General features: G+C 39.9%; 1 protein-coding gene across 8 annotated transcripts in view; it reads right to left on the reverse strand.

Moving 5' to 3' along the window:
• Positions 1 to 1,538: 1,538 nt before the first annotated feature.
• The window catches only part of Abcd1 (ATP binding cassette subfamily D), an 87,387-nt gene continuing 64,484 nt past the window's right edge, over positions 1,539 to 24,441 (reverse strand). For 7 of the 8 annotated variants that reach the window (XM_074102591.1, XM_074102586.1, XM_074102588.1 and 4 more), the window contains 15 exons: positions 18,733 to 18,922; positions 16,955 to 17,072; positions 15,609 to 15,740; positions 14,715 to 14,916; positions 14,011 to 14,242; positions 12,884 to 13,023; positions 12,217 to 12,389; positions 11,501 to 11,672; positions 10,732 to 10,838; positions 9,965 to 10,130; positions 9,120 to 9,273; positions 8,311 to 8,457; positions 6,388 to 6,612; positions 5,016 to 5,141; positions 1,539 to 4,052 (listed from right to left, as the gene is read on the reverse strand). In XM_074102591.1, the coding sequence (XP_073958692.1) occupies positions 3,908 to 4,052; positions 5,016 to 5,141; positions 6,388 to 6,612; positions 8,311 to 8,457; positions 9,120 to 9,273; positions 9,965 to 10,130; positions 10,732 to 10,838; positions 11,501 to 11,672; positions 12,217 to 12,389; positions 12,884 to 13,023; positions 14,011 to 14,242; positions 14,715 to 14,916; positions 15,609 to 15,740; positions 16,955 to 17,072; positions 18,733 to 18,773 (2,280 nt within the window). In that variant the 5' untranslated portion in view covers positions 18,774 to 18,922 and the 3' untranslated portion in view covers positions 1,539 to 3,907. Of the gene's footprint in view, positions 4,053 to 5,011; positions 5,142 to 6,387; positions 6,613 to 8,310; positions 8,458 to 9,119; positions 9,274 to 9,964; positions 10,131 to 10,731; positions 10,839 to 11,500; positions 11,673 to 12,216; positions 12,390 to 12,883; positions 13,024 to 14,010; positions 14,243 to 14,714; positions 14,917 to 15,608; positions 15,741 to 16,954; positions 17,073 to 18,732; positions 18,923 to 24,441 lie in introns of those variants that run through there. The other variant, XM_074102593.1, reaches the window with a different exon arrangement.

Consider the following 24,441-nt stretch of genomic DNA (forward strand, 5'->3'; position numbering starts at 1 on the left):
GCAGGTTAGTGCAGGTTTCCTCACGATGTTTTCCTTCACCGCAAAGCTCGTGGTAAATTTCAAATGTAATTCCGCCCATGAATTTCGAAAAACTCAAGAGGTGCGGGCCGAGGCTTTTGGTACCTGATTGAGCTGAAATTTGGCATAAGTATGTAAATTCGGCAACAATACAATAATCTGGTAGTAAAATTCTGGTGGTTTGGAGGAAACGGAGGAGGGAACTCTTTAACGGTTAATGGGCATCGACTGGAAATGTAGTTTGGGTGACTCTTTTCAACAGACGTTTTCCCAAACCGGTAGTCGAGTTGACATGCCAACTGCTTGTAACCTAAATAAAATAATACTTTGAATGTATTCATGAACAGTCAAGAAAAAAGTCATCAAAAAAGCTTGTACTTAAATGCTTTCAAATTATTTACAAAAACTTGCTGTAACAAAGGTTTACGTCACAGTAAAATTAGTTAATGTTTTAATGTTTTAAACTCATAGTATAACTATACTGTTCTGTGTAACTATTGTTCAGTCACTTGCCGGCCACGTGCTGCGCCGGCGCCGACTGATAGCGTGTAGAAGATACAAGGTCGTTACCATTCTAGCAACGCACGCTAACGCTTGTTCAGTGCTATTACCTACTTTATTGTAATGTATAACTGTTTATTGTAACATATAATACACATGAAAATAGTTAACAAGAGAAAAAGAACAAAAGCGAACTATCTCTTAAAGGGATCTCATTCAGTTAACCTTTGAACGATTGATTGGACATCAGAAACAATAAGAACCGAAAATAAATTACCTGCGTTAGTGAACTTTTTTACTAACGTAGAACAGCTAATTACGTGTATTCACTCTCAGCTTAGTAAAAGTAAGCACGAAACCTTTACCTACCTTTAAAAGAGCAATCCTTGTACCATCACCCAAATAAGTGGTCCATCAATTTTTAAACAAGTTCCTATCAAATTAATATCGCCGCTACGTTGAAAAAATATCTTATCTCAAATCAATACGTTAACAAAATTGAATCTTGACATAATGTTCATAATGTTCACCCAAAAATTATCAATTTTAAGATACGAGCTTTTTTAAAAGTAGTGACAATATATCGCTAAAGTCGAACTTTCAAGTTGACAGTCACGTCTCCATAAGCCAAATATGTGGTCTACCACCCTAAAGGGTAATTTTTTTAGAAAATGGAGCTGGAGAATGTGAAGTGGCATAGACAAGAGACTTTTTTTTTATTGTACCCTAGCAAAGTAAGGACGGGTCGCTATTTTTTATGAATGTTACAATTTGATTAATTCGAGTTAACACTTGACAGATGGGCGTGCCTTCAGTCAATTTTCAACTTTGAGGTCATACAAATAAAGCCATTTTTAGTATACCGCTACCCACGTTTACAGATTACGTAAAAACTATTTTATTTGTATGACCTCAAAGTTGAAAATTGACTGAAGGCACGTCCATCTGTCAAGTGTTAACTCCGTAACCGTACTGTAGATTTTCTTGACGGATTAAAAGACAAATAATAAAACATCAGATAATTGTAAAAACCCCGTTTATTTCTTAATAATAGCCCACTTAAATTACGCTTCTAAACTTTATTATTTACACTATACAATACACATCTTATTGATCCACAAGCTAAACATCAACTTCCGATATGTCACAATTGCGAAAATAACCAAAAAAAAGTGTAAGAACATAGTGGTCTATATTTGCATTGCAAAGTGGTGCATTGCTAGAAAACTACAGCTCAAATAAAATGTCAGCTAGGTGACAAGATTAACTAGAGCTATTATTTCTACTTATCTCGGCCTGTACAGTGTGAAATTTTGAACGTGATACAAAATTATTTTTTTAAGTTCAATAAATGCGAGACACTATAATAAATTAACTCATTTGTTGAAATAATCCTGATAAAATTTGCAGTCTCCATACAATACAATACAATACAAAGACTCTTTATTGTACACCAGAAATAGTAAGCGATACAGAAAACAGATACACAGAGAAAAAATGATGTGATTTAATTTTAACACTGGTGATCATTCCAACAAATGAGTTAACGCATTTGTTGAAACCATGCGGGCTCAGTGCGAATCGGGCACTTCACACCATTAAATTTCTTCGCAGTTTAGGCGATGTTTTCCTTCACTGTTAAATTCATGTTAAACTTCAAATGTATTTTGCATGTAAACCCCGAAGAACTCAAAACTGCCAACCCGACCTCGAACCCACGACCCTCTGCTAGCTAGAAGCTAGCACGATTACTCTTTAAATCACTGTCGAATGGTATTTTTTGATGAATCCATTAAAAAAATCGATCTCGTGATCTGTTTCCTACGAGCATAGCAAAGAATGAGGCCCTTTTAACCGGATTTCTATCCATCAATCAGTGTATAGCTGCAGAGAGAAACGGTAAATTTGATTATATTATTGCGAGCGTGTTGAACCATATGGCGTCCGAAAAGGCTCATGGATGCATAGAATAAATAAAAAGTAATTTCAACTCAATTTCAAAGTTAACCGCAGTATAAATAAGCTGCTACATTTGTGGTAAAAAAAATCTCTCAATAATACTTCCTATCCTAAACATAAAAAAACACTTACAAACATTACAGCCATTACGAATATAATCTCGTATAAAAATATTTTTCATTTTATCGGGTGGCAACTTTAAAAAAAAAAAGACAGCGAGGACATTGTTACTTAAAAAAACTTGAGCATCTTATACATATACAAAAACGTTGTCACCACCCTATCACCCGAAACTTAGACATTATAAATAACAAGTAAATTGGTATGATAAAAATAAGGATACTAACACAGTTTAATAACACAAGTATAATATACCCAGGTCTTAATCTAAGACTTGTGTTTTAAATCTCTCTATTAAAAACTACATCCGTCTTTTTCTAATAAACTGAATTAAAGAGACGAAATATAATCCCTTGTAGGTAATGTTAATATGACCCTGGAAATCTAGTTAAACTAATATGTGACAAAAGATTAGTATTTTGTCAAAAATTTTAAAAAATGATTTACCATCGGGTCCCAAGTTTTAGTTTACCAAATATTTTTCTATTTATAATTTTATTTCGTTCATCAAGTAACACTGATGTGATGAGCTGACTGATCTCCTGTTAAATGATGAATGCACTCGTCAGTTCTGACTGATCAGTTATCGCTATCATAATTAAACATTTTTTTTTTATACTTGACTGGATGGCAAACGAGCAAATGGGTCTCCTGATGGTAAGAGATCACCACCGCCCATAAACATCTGCAACACCAGGGGTATTGCAGACGCGTTGCCAACCTAGAGGCCTAAGATGGGATACCTCACGTGCCAGTAATTTCACCGGCATATGTTAATTAAAGCCCTCAGTACACTACAGGCACTCAGGCCCTTATCATTGTCGGTGAAGAATTAAGAGCTAGCAATAGAACGATCCGTATACTTACCCCCTCATTCATAAAACTTAACAAGCCTATGTTAACTAACAAATGCTTTGTCCCTTTCTAACAAATACAAATGTCGAAGTGACAGATAAGGACAAACGAATTTTAGCGGCATTTTACCTAAAATAGGTTTGATTGTCGTTTATGAATAAGGGGGTTAGTATATGGCCTATTGTGTAGAGGACTTAACATTTGACAGCGTTATTTAGATGCCTTCAAAATCAGTCGTCAGTTGCCCATCACTTATAAATAGCTGCCTACGCTGCACTGATCACCCTATACTAAGAAGTGCAAAATTCGAACTTCGTATCTTGCCTTCCCGCTGACGCTTATATTTAATACGGGAGTGAGAGGGACGGTACGATACGAACTTCGATTTGCGTAGAAGCCCCCCTGTGACTTTCACCCTTCAATGGTGATCAGTCAGTTTTTAATTGATGGTCAGTCAGTTGCTGTCGCTGTCGCTAGGGAGGGAGGGGGCGGGTACGGAGGAGGGGAGGGAGGGGGTGATGGCCGGAGCGTCCTTCTCCAGTGGACGGTAGGACCAGTTGCCGGCACCGTCGAATTCTAGGACGAACGAGTGGTATTTCCTGTGGAAGAAATTTGACGTTAATTTCAAAGGATTTTTGAAGGTATAACGCATCAAGAGGAACGTGCTGAGGTTTTGAATATGGAGAAATATGCATTGGTTAAATATCATAAGCTATTGTTGATCAAAAATATAATGAACGAGTTACTGCTGTTCATTGCTACACACATACGAGGCGGCCGGTTTTATTCAGGGCGTTTTCACAAAAACGTGTACCTTTTCTTTCAAAATGTATTTAATTGTTTCATACAAATTTTATGACTCGGTTTTGTGACACCTAATACCGAGTGTATGAAAAAAACGTTTGACATGACATGTTTTGAAATTACATTTTTGATTGGGATATTTTTTTTTTAAACTATCAGAATCGATTGCGCTTTCTATTCTGAGCAGGAAAAAACATATTTTTCCAAAATTGGAGCGAAAAGAACGGGTACACTTTTTGTATTTTCGATATGGAAATGCCCTTAAAAGTACTTTCCGCAACTTTACAATAATATAAATGCGAAAGTTTGTAAGTCTGTCTGTTTGTTTGTTACCTTATCACGTCTAAACCGCTGAACCGATTTAAATTAAATTCGGTATACAGATAGTTGGAGTCCCTGGGAAGTAAATTGGATAATTTTATCCCGGTAAATTGCATAGTTCCCGCGGGATAGCGATTAACGAATCCTACGCGACACACATTAACACATTCTAGTCGTAACTATGAGCTTTAATTTCATTTGCAATGTTTGTATGTAAATTTGTCAGTTGTATGTAGTCTCAAAAATTTAAGGTAATATAATAGAATAGCCTTTGAAAAATTGCCCCCAAAGCTTAAAAATTGTAACTTTAGTCAAAAGCCTTATAAGGACATAACAACATGCATAAAGTGTGGGTGCTCCCGCTGTGCTCGGATGTTTTTCGGTTATTTTGCCAGCATATTTTACCTTTGCTTATAAAATGGCTGGCTGATACTTACCAGACGCTAGGCCTGTGTGTGATGGAAAGCAGCGTGATACCCTCTTTGACAGCCTCTTCGTACATCACCACCTCGGTTTCCATGGAGACGGCGCTCGTGCACTCGTCCAGCAAAGCGTACACCGGCCTGGCAAAGAATACCATGGATTTAGTCAAAATGACAATCTACTCAAAGAAAAATACTTATAAAAGTTATAAAATATTTTTTTTTCTAAATGCAACGTGTTACAAAATAACCCGTAAAAAATATAATAAATTGTTAAAGTAAAAAAATAGTTAGCGGTTACCGGAGTTCGCTAGCACAGATAATTTAACAGATGGGTAGTAGGTACCTTTTTTACATCCTCGATAGTCTGACAACAGCGCCATCTAGTTACCTGCGGTAGAACCTACCTACCTACGAGTACCTCGCCATGGCTATGCGACGTTTCTCTCAACCGTTGAGCATCGCGCGCCTATTGCGTTATCTTGCGCGATATTGCTATCGATTTGCAGGTGGTAGGACCTTGTGTAAGGTCCGCCCGGATTGCTACTACCATCTTGCTCGCTAATCCTGCCGTGAAGCAGCAGTGCTTGCACTGTTGTGTTTCGGCGTGGAGAGTAAGACAGCCGGTGAAATTACTGGCACTTGAGGTATCTCATCTTAGGCCTCTAGGTTGGCAACGCATCTGCAATACCCATGGCGTGCAGGTGTTTATGGGCGGTGGTGATCTCTTACCATCAGGAGACCCACTTGCTCGTTTGCCATCCAGTCGAATAAAAAAAAATCGTGAGCCGCTGTATCAACACCAGTTAACACCACAAAAATACTAGCAACACCACTTAACTGTGGCGCAACACCCTCCCTAGTTTGACACCAGCCTCATCTAGTTACCTGTGAAAACTTTCTCACCATCGCCTTGTTTTGTTTCTCTCCGCCGCTGTCTCACGGCTCCAAGGACGCTATGCCAACACTACAAAGACACCAGCGACACCTCCTAACTGTGGTAGAACATCCTCCCCTATCTGACAACAGCGCTATTTAGTTACCTGTGGTAGAACATCCTCGGCATGGCCATGCGTTGTTTCTCTCCGGCACTAAGCGTCATGCGCCTATCTCACAGCTCCAGGGCCGTTGTGACAGTATTACAAAGATACTAGCGACACCTCTTAACTGTGGTAGAACATGCTCCTTAGTTTGACAACAGCGCCATCTAGTAACCCGTGGTAGAAAATCCTCTCCGTGGCCATTCGTTGTTAATCTTCACTACTAAGCGTCGTGCGCCAATCTCACAGCTCCAGAGCCGCTGTGACAGTATTACAAAGATACTAGCGACACCTCTTAACTGTGGTAGAACATGGTCCCCTATCTCACAACAGCGCCATCTAGTTACCTGTGGTAGAACATCCTCGCCATGGCCATGCGTTGTTTCTCTCCGCCGCTGAGCGTGGCGCGCCAGTCCCGCACGGCGCGCAGTCCGCCGTGCCGCGCGGCGCACGCGTCGAGCCGCACCACCTTCAGTATGCGAGTGGCCCGGTCGAACGCTTCCTGGTCGTTCGGGGACACCCGCGAGGGGTACGTCACTTGGTCGATTAAGGAGCCCATCGACATGTATGGTCTGTGGATAAAAAAAGTTACATGAGTTAAGAGCGTTTATACCTGCTGAGCTGGCAACGTTGCACTTTTGTTAGTTATTCTCGATTATTCCATAAAAATTGATTTTTTAATTGAATTAAAAACGAATTAATGTTTATGACCGATTTTCAAAGAAAATAAAAGTCTATAACAAATAATTATTGGAGTAGACACATAAACTTATATATTAAGAAGTGTTCTATCAGACAACATTATTAATTTTCATTCAATTTTTATGGAATAATCAAGAATAACTATCAAAAATGCAACGTTGCCGGCTCAGCAGGTATAAACGCTCTTAACTGTATAAATATAAAAAAAATATATCTAAAACTCAAACTCACAACATTTGTTGACATAATAAAACACACTACATCACAACAAAGAGACAGTAAAAACATAAATAGAAGATGAGAGAAAAATTAGAGACGTTGGTCTGTGGTGTGATGCCAAAAGGACTCGGCTCAGCATGTGCCGTACAAGAGTAACAATCTAGTCAAATGACCCGTCCCTTGCCATTTTCGCCCCAAAAGTGCGCATAACGCTCGCGGCATTTCCACGTTCAATAGCTATGGACTTTGCACTAGAAATTAATCAGGCAAAAAGCAGGATAGTAAGTTTCACAGCTATTTGTGTGTATTCCTGTCTGATGTCAGGCATAGTTTTTTAAACGGACAGAGAGAGTTAGACGGTTTTTGAGATATTGAACTCGGAATTATCTATTAATATCGTTGCCATTATAATTAACATCATCATCATCATCATCATCATCATCATCATAATCATCATCATTGTGGGATCTTCATCAGCATCGTCACTATAGTACTGACCGTTGGGTATGTAGAACACAATGAAGCGCTGTCGCACCGAGTGGACGGGCTTTTTATTTATTTATCTGTTACTCATCATCATCATCATCATTACCGTCATAGTAATGAGGGCTATCGCGTATGAATTCGCCGCTAGAGGCGCTAGTGTAGCGTGAGATCTCCGAAATGTCAAATCTCATAGTTTTTGGGTGAGCTACGCGGGTTTATTTATAATTAGAATAATTTTGTGAATATTTTGCATTACCTGAAATTAATTATGGCAATTATGCGTTACGGGGCAATTAATGTCTGTGTTTTGAGACAGTTATTGTATTTCAGAAACTTTTATCCTCCCTTTTTTCCAAACAAAACGGGACTACGCAACACTGTGGTTGCTCGATATTTTCATGGTACGGTTTTAAGGTGTTATTAAATATGATTTTAATGTAAACTTTGTTTTCACGCCCGTAATAACAGACTTTGAAAGCCACACTTAAAAACTTCACACAACAGTGGCGCCATCTAGAATGACAAAAAATGATAGCCCTCATTAACATCATCATCGTCATCATTATCATCATCATCAACAACAACAACAACAACAACTATACTATCAACAACAATACTACTGTACTATCACTACAGTACCTACTTACCGCTGCAATACGTACAACATAGCGGAGTCGTAGCGTGTGGCCGGCCTTTTCACTTATTTATATGTACCTTGTCATTATCGTCATTAATGTCACGGTAATCATCATCATCATCATCATCAGTATCGACATCATCATCATCATTATCGACATCATCATCTTCTGCATCGTCATGATAATCATCATCATCATCATCGTCAACAATAGTAGAATACTGACCGTTGCGGTATGTAGAACATGATGGGTCTGGAGTGGCAGCGCGTGGGCGGCGCGCGCTCGTCGGCGCACGCGGCGCACGCGCACGGCCGCGGCACCGCCAGCGACCCGCCGTGCACCGGCCACAGGCCAGAGATTATGCGGAACAGACTGCCCAACACACAATAATAAACAATGGTTAGACACCAAAAATATCTGTAAGTCGTTTTTACCCGCACTTTTTGTCTATTTTTTGTGCAATGTATATAGTTAATCAATCTAAAACCGTTTCGAGATGAATGCTTTGAAAACGTTTGAACGTTGAATGAACGTTTCAAAACGTTCTTGTAATTATTACTTGACATATTGACATGAATCTATTACATAAAAAATAAGCAATGCCCTTCATTTGACTTTATTCTGTCTGCCCAATACGGTATTTGACAACAGTCTACTGTTGAATTTGCCATTATCCTTTACGTTATAAAAATATAGATACACAATGTTTAGCGAAAAAAATAATTCATTCGGTTGAAAATTGGATTTGTAGTGATTTTTATATATCTTTATATTTATCTCTTTCTAAAACGCTCTTCTTCTTCTCTGTCTACAAGTAAATCTTTCTCTGTCTTATCTTGTATTTCAAACCTTTATAGCTCTGTCATATTTAAAGGTAGCTTAAAAATTGTTTTTCTGTTCGATAACATGTCTTGTCAGGCATTAATTTATAAAATACACAAAAATAGCTAAATACCGTATTCGTACTTTATTCATAGAAGTAAAAAGAGAGTAAGAAATATGAAATTACCAAATTAATTAATTATGAGATTTACCTAGACTTGCCGCAGCCGTTAGGGCCGACAATAAGCAGATGCGTGCCGGGCGCGATGTCCAGCGTGACGCCGTTGGCCACCACGTCGCAGGCCGGCGTCACGATCGGCACGCTCCGGAGGTGGATGGACAGGTCGCTCGTGTATGTTATCTTGCCTGCAGGAAACCAGTTCAACGTTACACCACGTACGACCAGACCCCACTCGACCCAACTAACCCTAAGTGACCCAACCAAAGTTTTCGCCTCAAAAAATCCAGATTATCCAACTGACGGCCCTCAAACTTTCAATAAACTCACATGGTCATAGATCCACTTGAACTACGAGACCCCACTTGACTTGACTTGACTGACCCTCCCGAAATTATTACAAAAACTTGATTCTTGATATTATGCTATTTTGATTTTATTTGTATCATATTGGAAATAGTGGGCAGGAATATTATAAGTATAAGCCTCTAGTAGGCAGGATATGGCGCTTCTTTACGTACTACTCTCTATCAATTTTTAACCCCCGATGCAATAAGAGGGATGTCATAAGTTTGACCGCTATGTGTGTCTCTCTGAGACACCGCAGCTCTTAAACGGGTCGACCGATTTGAATGCGGTTTTTTATTTGAAATCAGGTTTTCTAGCTATGGTTCTTAGACAGGTTTCATCAAAATTGGTTTAGCCGTTTTGTTACCCATAACCGCAATAAAGAAATTTTGATTATCATTTTTTTGATGTACTCGATTCCACTTGACCCTCCCGGCCCCACTTGACCTACCCGACCCCACTTAACCCACCCAGCCCGACTTAATCCACTTGACCCTCCCGACCCCAATTGTCCCGCCCGTCCCCACTCACCCTGCGGCACGGGTCGGTTGTCCCGGAAGGTGACCTGGAACGCGTTGGGGTTGTCCTTGCCGGACGTGACGTGCACCGCGCGGACGCACTCTCCGCGAGCCACCTCACTGAACACCTCCAACATGTCAGACACGCGCTCCGCGTAACCAGCTAAAGTTACTACTTCCTGTTGACAACAATTTATTAAAAAAATAAGTTTTTGATAAAATTTTAATTTTTAAGTTTATTTTTGCTGACTTTACTTTTCCACCAATTTTTAAGTGTGCCATTACCCATTAACCATTGAGGACTTCCGTCCTACGCAGACGAACCTGGCCGGACTACCAGGATGACTGCCCCATTATTTTACTGTCTGCAGATTTACATAAGTGTGCCAAATTTTAAGTCGATCCGACTACTGGAAGTGGGTCAAATTTAGCTTCCAAGATTTGACCCAAACAAACGGGGCAAGTTGTCCATGAGTTAATTATTACATTATTATTATTATTAATTATTTATTTACTCAAATAAAAAAACAAAAGCAGTACACAAATACTTATAACTATAAACCTCATACATACATTCATTAAATGATTTTAGTAAATCTTAGAAATAAAATCTTGTAAAACGGGGAACGGGAAAGGCGTTCATTCTAAGAGAAGGCCTGTGCCCAGCGATGGGACGTTTATGGGCTGGGATGATGATGAAAGGGATAAACTTAAATTGTTCCGCCACTAATAATGCAAATTTTCATTCATTAAAAGTTCAAGTAAAAATGTAATTTTTACCTTGTAGCTAGACATCAACCTCTCGATGGCATCAGCAGCAGAGTTGAGGAGATGGCGCGACGTCGTCATGTACTCTGTGCGCTCGCTGATGCCTTGGCTGGCGGAACCTGAAACATTACATGACAGGCTAGTGGACTTAAGGAACTCTAATTACACGTAATGACGCATTTCATTGGTCAATTTAATTTCACATGCAGCAGACGATTAGTTTTGATTGGTCCAATTGTTGTTTTAGCAGGCCAAGAAAATAATTCTGAAATATATTACTATAAAAAGTCGTATCTTACTATAAAATCCATATTTATATAGATACGATCTGTTACCGTATATTATTGTCTGTTTGCAAGCCATAAATGAGTACAGCTGTCAAATATATAAATAAATATCACGGGACTTAATTCACACCAATTGACCTAGTCCCAAAGTAAGCTTAGCAAAGCTTCTGTTATGGGTACTAAGCAACGGATAAATATAATTATATAGATAGATACATACTTAAATACATACTAAACACCCAAGACCCGAGAACAAACATTCGTATTTTACACACAAATATCTGCCCAGACACGGGAATCGAACCCGGGACCTCAAGCTTCGTAGTCAGGTTCCCTAACCACTAGGCCATCTGGTCGTCAAAATGTACAAATATAAACAGTTTTGTGTAATCTAGGTTATCTATGGCCACATTCTCGAGCAAGTTATTTTCATGGTTTAATAGAGTCAGTTCAAAAGGTTTTCTTTTCAAAGGTAGGTTAGGTGGAGCACTGACCGTCAGCCGTGGCGGTGAGGATCGGCAGCGCCAGCATGACCATCCCGGTGCCGCTCCACACGTACTTCATGCAGAACTGCTCCAGCATCACGTACCACAGCTTCTTGTTGAACACCGACGTCATCTGCGCCACCAGCGCCTTGTACGCCGTTTGAAGCTGGTTTAGTTCCACCTGCGGATAACATTTGGGGTAACGAAATACCATCTATATTGACACTCTGTCAAGATGAGTAAGTCTGGGCTCTTGCATGGACCGGCAAATGTCGATCTAGTCTTTGAAGGACACATTCTCAACGTGTACAAATGAGATACATAATAAAGTACTAAAAATTGAGATAGTGATGAAGATGGTGACGATAATGATTATAATAATAATAATACTGATGATAAAGTGATAGACCCTTGCATGGCTTGGGCCTTATGTGAGCTTCCGTTAGCCAGCTATCAAAGTCAAAGTCAAAGTCAAAATATCTTTATTCAATTTAGGTTATAACAAGCACTTATGAATGTCAAAAAGAATCTACCACCGGTTCGGAAAAACCTCTGTTGAGAAGAATCCGGCAAGAAACTCAAAGAGGTATATTTTTTTTTAACAGATTTACATTTATGAAAAACATGTTAGCAATGATAGTCATATGTCTGTGATAATGTTAACGGTGATGATAATAATTATAGTGATGAAGAAGATGAAGTAGAGGATATTGATAATGTCTGACCTTGTGTCCTCCGTAGAACGCAACCTCCTCAGCGTGGGCGATGATAGAAGCGTGCACGTGACGAAGATTCGCCTTCATACGAGCTTCCTCGCCAGCTAAAGCGCCAAATCGTGGAGACAGCAGACGCAGTACTTGGCCCGTCATGCAAATCACTACCGTCGCGAATCCAGGCCCTGGAACAAATAAATAAGTGAGTAAACAGTTTCGGACAGCCAATGGAATAGATTTCCGAGACTGCTGTTCCTTGGACGATACAATACGTTTTTTTTTTGGTAGAGTCGCTTTAAGAGCGAAAGATACTAAGTAAGTAGTTTTAGTTTTTAATTTTCAGTCGGGAAAAATCCACTGTGGACGACGGAGAAGGTAGGGCCCGACAGTGCCGGACATTCACTGGCTTTAAAACCTGGCTGCACGTCCCCAAATCCCTGGAGCTTACTACCGGGAGAGGGTTGGAGGGGTGTTTCAGCCATTCGCTGGAATGCCGCGAAAGGTGCATGAATTCTTCCATTAGGCTCTGCAGGGTGCTTGGGTCAGTATTTTTTGTTGATCCCCATTGGTTTCTTCCTCGACAGACCCGCCCTTTTTATTATAATTTTCAGCTTAAGTTGCGTTTGTAAGACGATATCGTAGGACTAAACTAAATAAATAAACTAGCGCATTAATTTACCAATGAAGATATTTCCCTTCATTTTGCTGGAGTAGCTGGCCAGGGTCAGAACGATGAGCAGCAGGTCGAAGCAGGGCTTCGTGAGCGACCCGTACAAGTGCGCCACTGACTGTGTGAACACTGACACGTCTTCCGTTAATCTGGAAAGATAGAGCGAAAGTATTAAAAATGTGAAAGAACCACTACCACTACCACTTTTAGGTCGGAAAACTTGAAAACTACTCAATTTTGACTCATGGTTGACAAGACTATTACATTACAAATAAGCTCTAGAATAACCACTTTCAAGGAATGGATTGAATTAGTAGTCATCCTGTATATTATTACCTTAAATATTATTTTAAGAAAAAAAACCTAGACCTTCATTTGGGTTGGTATTTCTTCAGCAATGTTCCACTTTTGACAACTATCTTATTGCATCGTTCTATCATCCCGTTTTAATAAGGATATCTCGTAACATTCTCGTATATGAACAAGGATTTCTACTATAGTTTCCAAGGTAGACACTCTCAAGCTATACATTTTTGATGTATGCAATGCTTTACAGAACTATATTTTTTTCCATGTTTAACCATTCTACTAAAGTTTCTATCATACACTTGTATTGAACAACAACACTGTTAAGTGTATGAGAATCAAGCGTGTCCATTTTTTAACAAGTCATCAGCTTATTTAAGGGAATAATATGTACATTGAGTGCATGCGGACTAAGTCTGTCTGCTACTTGTATTTCATTATTAAGAATTGCACTATTCTCTATTTTCGCTTCACTAAAACATAACCATCGCGTGCGTGGCTAACTAGTCAAACTTAATTATAACACGAAAAAAACATTTGTTCTTTTTTACAAGTGGTAGGTTCGACTGGCGTCGCTCACTCAAATACAAGTGTATAAATTTCTATTGTCTTTTGTCGGATAACTGCGTATTTTTAATCGTTAGGATAATTTCAGTAAGCTAGTTGAGCAAGCAAGATAAACACTAACTTATCCGGCAAAATACGATGAAACATTATCCACTAGATCTGTAGTGTTTAGATTTTCAGAAACGTTTTAAGACTTAACAGCTATTAACTACCCTATTGCACCGTTCCACCATCCTGTTTTGCAAAGGGTACCATGTGCTCACCTGTGATCTGCGTTTTCTATCCTAGCGTCCAAGTTAGCGACTCGGTAGTACGTCTGGTTCTTGAAATACATGTCGTACGCGTGATTGACAAGCCTGGTGCGGAAGGCTAATGCTAGCCGGCTCTCCAAGTAACGAATCATGGAGTTGATGAAAGTGGCGGGAATCGCGATGCCGAACCATTGGAGGAGGAGAGCCGCGAAACGGCGGAGGTCCTTCTGGACTATGTGTTTCACTGGAATGGAAAAGATAAATATAAACATTTCAAAATTTAAATTTGTTACAAATAATATACTAACTGTATTAAATTACTTAAGCTACCTTAGCATCATCATCATCATATCAGCCGTAGAACGTCCACTGTTGGACATAGGCCTCCGCCATAGAACTCCAGTTGCTTCGGCTGGATCCACGGTGAACCCGCGGCTTTAACCAGGTCATCTGTCCATCTCGTTGATGGAAGTCCTACCATCTCTACTAATACGTAATTTAACGAACAGAGATAAGCTTTTACACCAAATGGAGCAAAATAATCATCATATTATTCCTTTTTTTCAACGTCTGACTTCGAGACTATATTACTGACTAATCTTACAGCACGTCCACTATCACACACACACACACCTTCCACATTGATTAAGGGCTGTATATCATTAGTTTAACCCATAAATTGTATACCCCTTGTTACATAAAATTGGTAAACTCACTTATCGATCCCTCAAGTGCAGCCACGTATATGGACAGCAGGGTTCTCGTAAAGAGACAAAGCGTGTGCCCCGCCAGTAATGCTACCTCGTGGCTTCGGAACCCTGGGATCATGATCTTAGCCAAGGAGACCATCTGCCGGAGGAACTCCAGGTTCAACCCAGGGAAGTGCTCCTCAACTGGCGCTGGTTCTTCTGCGTCTTCCTGTAATTTGGAAATAAAGTTTTCTTTAGTCCTCCATGGTTCATATGACCGTTAAAAAACGGGGCTGAGATTAATGGTATTTGATTAGCACACACCTTGTCCTAAAATGGGCATTTTCTCTCAATTGAACTACATGTTGATTTTACAAGCAAGAGGTTTTTTGTGTCTGTATCTTCAAATTTAGATATTTTTTTCAAGGGATTTTAATGTAGTAAGTAGTCTTATCCAAATAAATAACCACCAAGTTATCTGGTCTTTAAACAATAAAACATTGTTTCAGATGCCATCGACTGCTAAGCTAACGTTAGCATAAAGAAAATATAAAGTCATCGACGTAGCTCGAAGAATATGAAAACTGAAGAGGCAACACCACTCGAAGGACACATAACCAGGGGGAGAAAGATTCCTGGATGGCGACTACGAATAAGAAGACGTAGCGTTGAGAAGCCTCCGACATATCGTCACTACTTTGAAAAAATCTCGTATCTCAAATCAATACGGCAACAAAATTGAACCTTGACGCAATGGTCATAAAGTGCACTCAGAATTTTTTTTACTTTTTGAATACGAGTTTTTTTTTAAGTAGTGACGATATTATGTCCCACGGAAAAACATCTATTATGTTGAGGTGCATTCTAAGGGGGAGGTTTTTGGTCGACACATGGCGTCTTCCAGCCGACGATGAAACTTACAATGTTCTGTTTGTTGTCCGTGTCCACATCCCCTCTGCAGAGGGCGCACTGCTCCGCCCCGCAGTGCCCTCCGCACGTCTGCCCATTTGAACCTCCATTCTCTACAGAATGCAGCTGACCGTTTTTGGCAACCTGCAATTTGAAACAAATGGCTATTAGCTTTAGGATATCAGCGGGACTGCCTTTATTATGCACTGCGAAAACCATGAAATGGTTCGAACGTCTTCATAATCAATTTTAATCGTTACGAGATAAGCCAAGTCCCCACGGATTCCGCTTCGCTCGTAGTGGAAGATAGGCATCCGAAATGCAGCCACTGGTGTCCAGTTCACGGCTTAAGCAGTTGTACATATACCTACTTTTTACCCCCGACGCAAAAAGAGGGGTGTTAGTTTGAAGCCAATGTCTGTCTATGGCATCGTAGCTCTCAAACGGATGGAGCCATTCGATACGAGATTTTTTTGGTAGTTCTTAGCTATGTTTGATAAAAGTCGGTACAGCGGTTTTTGAAATATCGAAATATGAGATGGATGACAATGTCGGGGGTTTCCCAACTGTTTTATGAACTAAAAGAACGTCTTTGCTCACCCGCGGTCTTATGATTGTGACTTTTCTATGTTCAGTAAGTCAGTCTTTAGAGCCCGGGATTCCAAAGCCTAAGGTGTTAAGTCACTCTGACCTCAAGGTTTTAGACGGAGCCAGTAACGCTGGCTTTTTTAACCTACGGAGCCGAAACGTGGACCTTGACTGTGGGGCTAATCCATAAATTCAAGGTCGCTCAGCGAGCTATGGAGAGAGCAATGCTAGGGGTTTCTTTGAAGGATAAAATCCGAAATCACATTATCAGACAAAGAACGAAAGTCACCGACGTTGCTCTGAGAATTAGTTCGCTGAAGTGGAGTTGGGCTAGGCACTGTCGCAGGACCGATGAACGGTGGAGCAGACGAGTCCTCGAATGGAGACCACGGACGGGAAAACGTAGCTTAGGGCTTAAGAGGGTCGCTGGCGGCGGATGGATGCGAGAGGCTGAAGACAGTGTTGTGGCGCACCATGGAAGAGGCCTATGTCCAGCAGTGGACTGCTGTAGGCTGATGATGACGATGATGAAGTAACGGTGGCACCAGCCCCCAGAAAAGCCAGCGCTGGCCTGCCTCATGTTGTTTAGATGAGGTCCGCTGAATTCATTCCACTCCAGGATTATGGCTTGTGGGTCAATGGCTTGAAAAATAGGCCGGCGCTCTATTCGCGCCAGTGCTGGCAGCCAGCGCTGACTTGTCTTGAAAAACTTTTTAGGTACACGAGGCCAATAACAAGCCAACACTGGCTTCGTCTAAACTTAGCTTTACCTTATAATTATTGTTGTTGTTCGGGCAAGGCGGCTGCTTGCGCTCGCGTGTGCCGTACAATGCGCACGCGGCCAAAGCCACGCCGACGCCCACTCCCACCGCGATCGATGGCTGTACCCTGCAAATAATGGCGTCACAAATTAACACTTCAGCAACTTTCATTCAAAATGCCCTTTTCGGTAAAAGATGGCGGTGCCCCTGGCTAAAATATGCATAAATGCATAAATTCTATACAGCATAGCTTGAGCCGTAATACGGTTTAATGGACTGAACTTATATAGTCTTGAATACTGGGGGATTCGAGAGACGTGACCAGGACGTTTTTCGGCTGATATGATGATGATGATGATGATGATGACGATGAGAAAGGTCATGTTCTTTTAGAGAGATCTTTATAAACTAACTAGATAATTATAAAGAAAGCATCCTTAAATAACCTATCCATAACAATTTCATTTTTAATACAAGCTTTTTTTGACTGTACTTACATTGTTACCCAAACTACATTTGCATACCAAATTTCAAGTCGATGCTATTAACCGTTGAAGAGTTCCATCCTGCGGATATGATCCTGGCTGGACTACCAGGACGTCAATACTAGATTATTGTATTGTCACGCGATGTATATAAGTATTCCCAATTTCAAGTCAATGTGACTACTGGAAGTTGGTCAAATCTAACTTGCAAGATTTGATTACAGACAGACAGACAGACAGACAGACAACGGGACAGGTGAAACTAAATAAAAGCTTGTAAAAATCCTAACCAGACGCTCTTTCTAACAGAATTAAAGTACAGCGCGATTAATTAATTTAACCTTCGAATAGTTCTAGAGAAATCGCATAAGTTATAAGAGTATTTAAAACGAATTTATTCGTAGGAAGGTGCTAAGATTGTTGACAGATTTAGATGAACCAGTTTCTGGTAAGCGATCGAGTAATTTTCCTTCCAGTTACATTTTATCAACCATTAATTAAATGAGTTCAAATAAGGTTCAAACGCTTTGATCTACTCGCATATTTAAATCTTAGTTAGATAGATACTTTTAGCGTTTGTGGATTTTAAATTCAAAATTCAAATCGTTTATTCAGTAAATAGGCCGCAATGGGCACTTTTACACGTCATTTTTTTAAACTACCAGCGCTTTCGGGAAGACCGTCATTGCCAAGAAGAATACGCCGCAAGAAAATACCTCTTTAATACCTATTAAAAGAACAGCAATTAAAGATGCTTGTTAAGCTTCTGTTAACTTAATTTCAGTTTGCTTTTAACATCTAATAAAGTCAGACAAGACATTTATTTGTATTACAATGTATTATATATACCTATATTCATCTTACGGTTCGTGTTCGCCACTCGAGAACTTTTCTCCCTCAACGGTTATCCTGTTGTTCAAACGATGTGGCCCGCGCAATTGCGAACAATTATTGTGCAGGTGGTAGAACCTTGTGCAAGGTCCGCCCGGATTGCTACCACCATCTTGCTCGCTAATCCTGCCGTGAAGCAGCAGTGCTTGCAATGTTGTGTTTCGGCGTGGAGAGTAAGACAGCCGGTGCAATTACTGGCACTTGAGGTATCCCATCTTAGGCCTCTAGGTTGGCAACGCATCTGCAATACCTCTGGTGTTGCAGATGTTTATGGGCGGTGGTGATCTCTTACCATCAGGAGACCCACATGCTCGTTTGCCATCTAGTCGAATAAAAAAAAATAACCCTTCAAGTACTCTAACTGTTGCCGTATCAAATATTTTTTAATAAACATAAAAATTGTGTACAAACCTCGACGCCTGCTCCCTTAGCTTGGTCAGTATCGCCGGCATTTTATCTTATCTTATGTTTCTCTTACACTACTTATAAGTTCATCACTAAAAGAGATCGTGTGCAGGCGGTAATCTCGCTGATTATGGCTATAATTATAATCTTCGGATTATTCTTCAGCACGTGTGTTTGTCACGTTTCGTCCATTTTCCTGTAACAATGAGAAAAATGCGTCAACGACAGAGAATAAATACAAAGTATTGCCCTTGAGTAAAGTAAATCGCTTTAGACTTGCGTAGACAAAAATAGCAGTATCTTAAGAGCATATAGGTAGTCATTCACGATGATGCGTACCGTGGTTTTTATTACAATGTCATTAGTGTCTAATTTTGACAAAATCACACGTCTGCGTGGATGGCACTAGGTATAAGGTGTTAATTAAATAATGAAAACCTCAGACACACCAACAAATTTATTATCAAATATGTCGGCGCGACGTTATTATATTATTAATTAAAAAGGCGGGAACTGGTCTTCGCATAGTAGCCAACACATACAGCGGGCTCGGCAACAACCCATCACGCCATCTCAGGTACAGTCACCAGCACCAATATCTGACACAACAAGCGTGCATAAATATCTGATACGACTCTATCTCTAGGGCCGGAAGGACGTGTCAGATATTTTTGCACGCTCCCCTGTGGCAGATATTAATGCTGGTGACTGTACCCCAGGTGCACTACCTGGCTTGTAACGGGTTGTAAAAGCCGATATTAAACAGCTATGGGGGGGGGAGTTTCTCTCATCTCACTTAGTCGTGGCCCGATGCACATACGTTGTATATAGCTCCGTTAAGCGATGATTATTGTGCAGAGAACTTGTTTCCACGTAACTACTTAAGTCTTAAAACAGTATAACTCCTGGGTTTTCTTGATAATGTCTGACCTCTTCTCCTACAAATACATTAAAGTCAATAATTCTACTTAATTTGTAACTCTACACTCGTAATCTGTACTTGTATTGTATTGTAAAACTCTTTATTGTACATACAAATACATGAAAATAACATAACACAGGATAATAAGATGTACAAAGGCGAACTTATCCCTTAAAGGGATCTCTTCCAGTTAACCTTTGAACGATTGACAGTTTGTCACTTGTCAGTTTGTTTCTAGAAGAAAATGAAACTGACAGAAAAACGGCCAGCACTTAATTATCTAAACCAGTGTTTTTCAACCTGTTTCATAACACGACCCCTTTAGTATGAATAAATATTTCGCGACCCACAGGTTGAAAAACACTGATCTAAAATAGAAGGTATACAACCTCGCTAGAGCATTCAATAGGCTAGTGTTGTATTCGTAACTTTTAGACTGGGCACAGTAAAATAAGGAATTTAAAACAAAAATACAACCAACAATAAAAAGTATAATGTAATCTATTCCACTCTCGATTCTGAACAAACTATTTTCGAAGTTTCAGTGTTATCATTAACACCTTGTTTACAGTAAACGTAAAGCAAGTATACAATAAGCGATAATACCTATAGGTACATAGAAATGATTGTATAATAAGTAACAACACCTAAATACTTAATGCCCTACAACGTAACGTATTGTATGATTTGTATGGTGTGACCCGTCTATTGTATGACTGAATAGCTAGAAACCCGTTCCGTACCCAACGCGTAAAAGGAGGCTCGACAAAGAACTTTTTTAAAAGCACTCGCTTCCATTTTACTGTCAGTTTGAAGAATTATACCGCCACTTGTTTTTATACAAAATTAAATAGTGAATAGGCGTCTTCAAAACAAGGAAGTTCTCATGTCAACCTCAAGAGATTCAACATTTTACAACATTTTAAAGTCACTTTGTTTTTTTTGTGGCGGTGAAGAGGTTAAAAACAGATTAGCGAAGATAAATGAATATGCTATTCGCGGGTCGAACGTTAATTGCCAATTTATAGGTCCCAAGTAAGCCCTCACTTTGTCTAATGTGACAACCACTGAACCTGTGGGAGTGCCAACGCTTCGTCTTCCGGTTCGCGGTCGCCACTCGAGGACTTTCCTCCCCCAACGGTACTAACGTACAGTCAGCAGCAGAAGTGAATGAGCAGTTACGACGCTCAAAATGATCTACACGACACAACTGCCAAGGGTGTGTAGTTAATGTAAGACTTGTTAATGCACGCTCAAATAATGCACGGCCTGATAATCCGTGCTCATAATATTGCTAGACTTATTTTTGGAAAATACCGACCCTTATTTCGTGTACACCGAATATTAGTAAATTTAGTAGAAAATAACTTAATTTGGTCCTGGCGCTTCGGCGTAGCTGCCGCGCCACGCTCGCTACGCTCGCTCGGCTCGCGTATTGTGGTCACTGTAATAGCGCTCACTACATTACCGTAAACATTTCATCTTTGACTAAACGATTCGCAAGTACCATATTTTTAATTTTAGAGAAGGCGTCAAAATGTAAACGTCTTCCTCGTAGGTACATAGAAATATATAATTTACATACTTTATATATTACCGGTATTTGTTACTTATCTCCTAACACCCACAAGTGTTGTTTCCTTGCAAATATAAGCGATACGATACCGCATTTCAAACAACCTGGGTATTTTAAGCAAACTTCCTATTTTGAATAGGTCCTAATGTATAGAAAAGCCTTTGTTCGAACGCCTGTGAATCATCGATAGTTGTCATAATGTTAGTTTGGTATCGTTAGTAGTAGTAGAACTCTTTATTAGGTTATTATAAGTTAGATTAGTTTATAGCATCTTTCCCAAAGTGGGCGATAACGCCTCCAGGCCTAGAGGGGCCCGGTAAGGAGCTCAGAAAATATCTCCACCTATGTAGGCACAATTAGGCGAGACTAATATCTTATTGAAGTTTTGAAGGTACAAAATAACTGTTTTTCATAGTGGGCGTTAGACGAAATAAGTTTGGGAACCTCTGGCTTATAGTAAGAGCAATACAGTAAAGTACAATAACTCATTATTGAACACCAACGAACGAGACCGAGTGCTGCTAAGCTGTTCCACCTCGCGATGGACATGGAGAAATATTCTGAGTTGATGGCCAACCTTCAGTAATTGGAGAGGCGTCACAAGAAATAGAAGAACACCAGTAAGTGGTACAGAAAACACAGGTATAGATATTTTTCCAAGGTAAGTAAGACGGCCACACAATCACAGATTAATAATGTATATCTTCTTATGCTTTGGATCAATTATAAACCAATCTACTTACGGGTATTTAATATTATTAGTAGGGATCAATTCTAGAAAATTCCTTATAAAAGAAAGCAGTACTTAATAGATATTCTGTGCATAGCCATTATGTAAGCTGAAGTTCCGCAACTTTGTGTCGTCACAGTTTAAGTTAGTAGGTAATCTACATGCGCTATTTGTAAAAGTCGAAGCGCGCGTTTTGGTCCTATAAATAAAACTAGATAGATTTTCATCCTGTTTCCCCTCAGTTTCGCTTATACTTCATTTTTTTTGCATTAAAAAGAAGCGTGGAAGTAAGCGATTATGATGTCTTTTTTTTGAAAAACACTTTTGAAAAATAAGTCACAGCAAATATGTAACAATTAACAAGGACATATAATCATTCACATTCTTTTAGTATCATAAGTAATATGTCATGTTTACGTTAAACGTTTTTCAATAAAAAGACTCGTTAAGATTGTTTACCCTTTTTCTAATGCTAAAAAACGAAGTTATATATAGCTCAGGGGTCGGCAAACTGCGGCTCACGAGCCACATGCGGCTCTTTGGATGTGAAGCTGACGCTCATTAGTTCCAAACTTTATTTATGAAAGTACTATTATTGTTGGCAAAAAAAATTGTGGCTCTTCAAAAACTTTGAAATTTTGTACTTAAATTGTAATTTTTGACTCTTCCGACTCGAAAAGTTGCCGACCCCTGGCCTAGCTCCATATGATGGGCCAGCGTCGGTCAACCTGAAAGACCAGATTACACGTTATGTTTATTTTGACAGTATAGTTTAACAGTAGAGAGAGCACAGAACTGCTACTATTTTCTTCAACGCAGACGCCGATACAGAACAGTATCTACTGTCAAGACAGTGACCAAGACAGAACACTTAATAGCTCGCCAGTCTATTTTTTCATGGCACCCGCTCCGCCTAAGTAAAACTGCAGCCTTAGACGGCTCAGCCTAGCTAACATACTGGCTTGTACTGTGGCACCGTGTCCCACACGTGATTATGCGCACGAGTGGCAAGTCGCGTGACTCACTGAGCTAAGTAGACGTCCGGGAACCTGTTTGTTGACTGATGAAATACAGATTGTAATTTGTATTCGCAATATTCGTATAGGCACCATATTTTGCTTCTATTTACACATTAATCAATGTTTCTTTTAGTATTCGCCAACCTCTGCAAACTTCTCTTGTCAGGCCTGTGGACGAACATGGCTGCTCTCGCATTGTTCTAGTCAGCTACAAAAGACGTTGTGCACAGCGGGGCTACTACGAAATTCTAAAATCGAAGTTCGTATCGTACCGTCCCGCCGACACTTATATTATTTAATACGACAGTGAGAAGGACGGTACGATACGAACTTCGTTTTTGGAATTTCGTATATAGTAGCCCTGCACTGCAAGCAACACGCCTAAATTCTACGCATGTCACAGAACAGACGCGTAGGTCTAAATGATGAGTCATAACCAAACTAACTTATAAAACATTGTTATTTCATAGTTCAATATTTCAAAAACCACCGCTTTCACATAAAAAACCGTATCGAAATCGGTCCATCCGTTTGAGAGCTACGATGCCACGGACAAACAGACATTGGCGACGAATTCATAACACCCTTTTTGCGTCGGGGGATAAGTTAAGTAAGTATAAGTACATATAAATATTCATCATCATCATCCCAGCCTATATACGTCCCACTGCTGGGCACAGGCCTCTCAGAACAAGAGGGCTTGGGCCATAGTTCCCACGCGGGCCCAGTGCGGATTGGGAACTTCACACGCACCATTGAATTGCTTCGCAGGTTTGTGCAGGTTTCCTCACGATGTATATTGCAGTAACTTAAATTAGGATTTATTAGTACTAGTTTTTTGGCAATAAACATTTTTTTATTTATTTATCTACTAAAATATGTTTACGTTGAAGCTGTGGTAGCTTAGGTTTAGTGGTTTGACCTACGAGGCTACGATCTCTAAAGCCGCGATTCGTGGGTTCGATTCCTGCGCGGGCGCACCTCTCGACTTTTACTGAATTTCATTTACGTTGAAGGAATAACCTAACCAACGAAAAGTTGGAAACCCCCCTACTTTGTCACTTTAAAGTTCAATATCTCAAAAACGGCTGAACCGACTTTGATGAAACATATCTAAGAATTATCGCTAGAAATCCTGATTCAAATAAAAAAACCGCATTCAAATTGGTCCACCCGTTTAAGAGCTACGGTGCCACAGACAGACAGACAGACACACATAGCGGTCAAACTTATAACACCCCTCTTTTTGCGTCGGGGGTTAAAAATCGCAAGGACAGCTACAGTACGATTACTTGGAGTTAACACTTGACAGATGGGCGTGCCTTCATTCAATTTTCAACTTTGAATAGTTTTTACATAATCTGTAAACGTGGGTAGCGCTGTATACTAAAAACGGCTTTATTTGTATGACGTCAAAGTTGAAAATTGACTGAAGGCACGCCCGAATTAATCGTACTGTAGGTACACA

The sequence above is a fragment of the Choristoneura fumiferana genome, chromosome 19 (genome assembly GCF_025370935.1).
Source record: "Choristoneura fumiferana chromosome 19, NRCan_CFum_1, whole genome shotgun sequence".
Lineage (NCBI taxonomy): Eukaryota > Metazoa > Arthropoda > Insecta > Lepidoptera > Tortricidae > Choristoneura > Choristoneura fumiferana.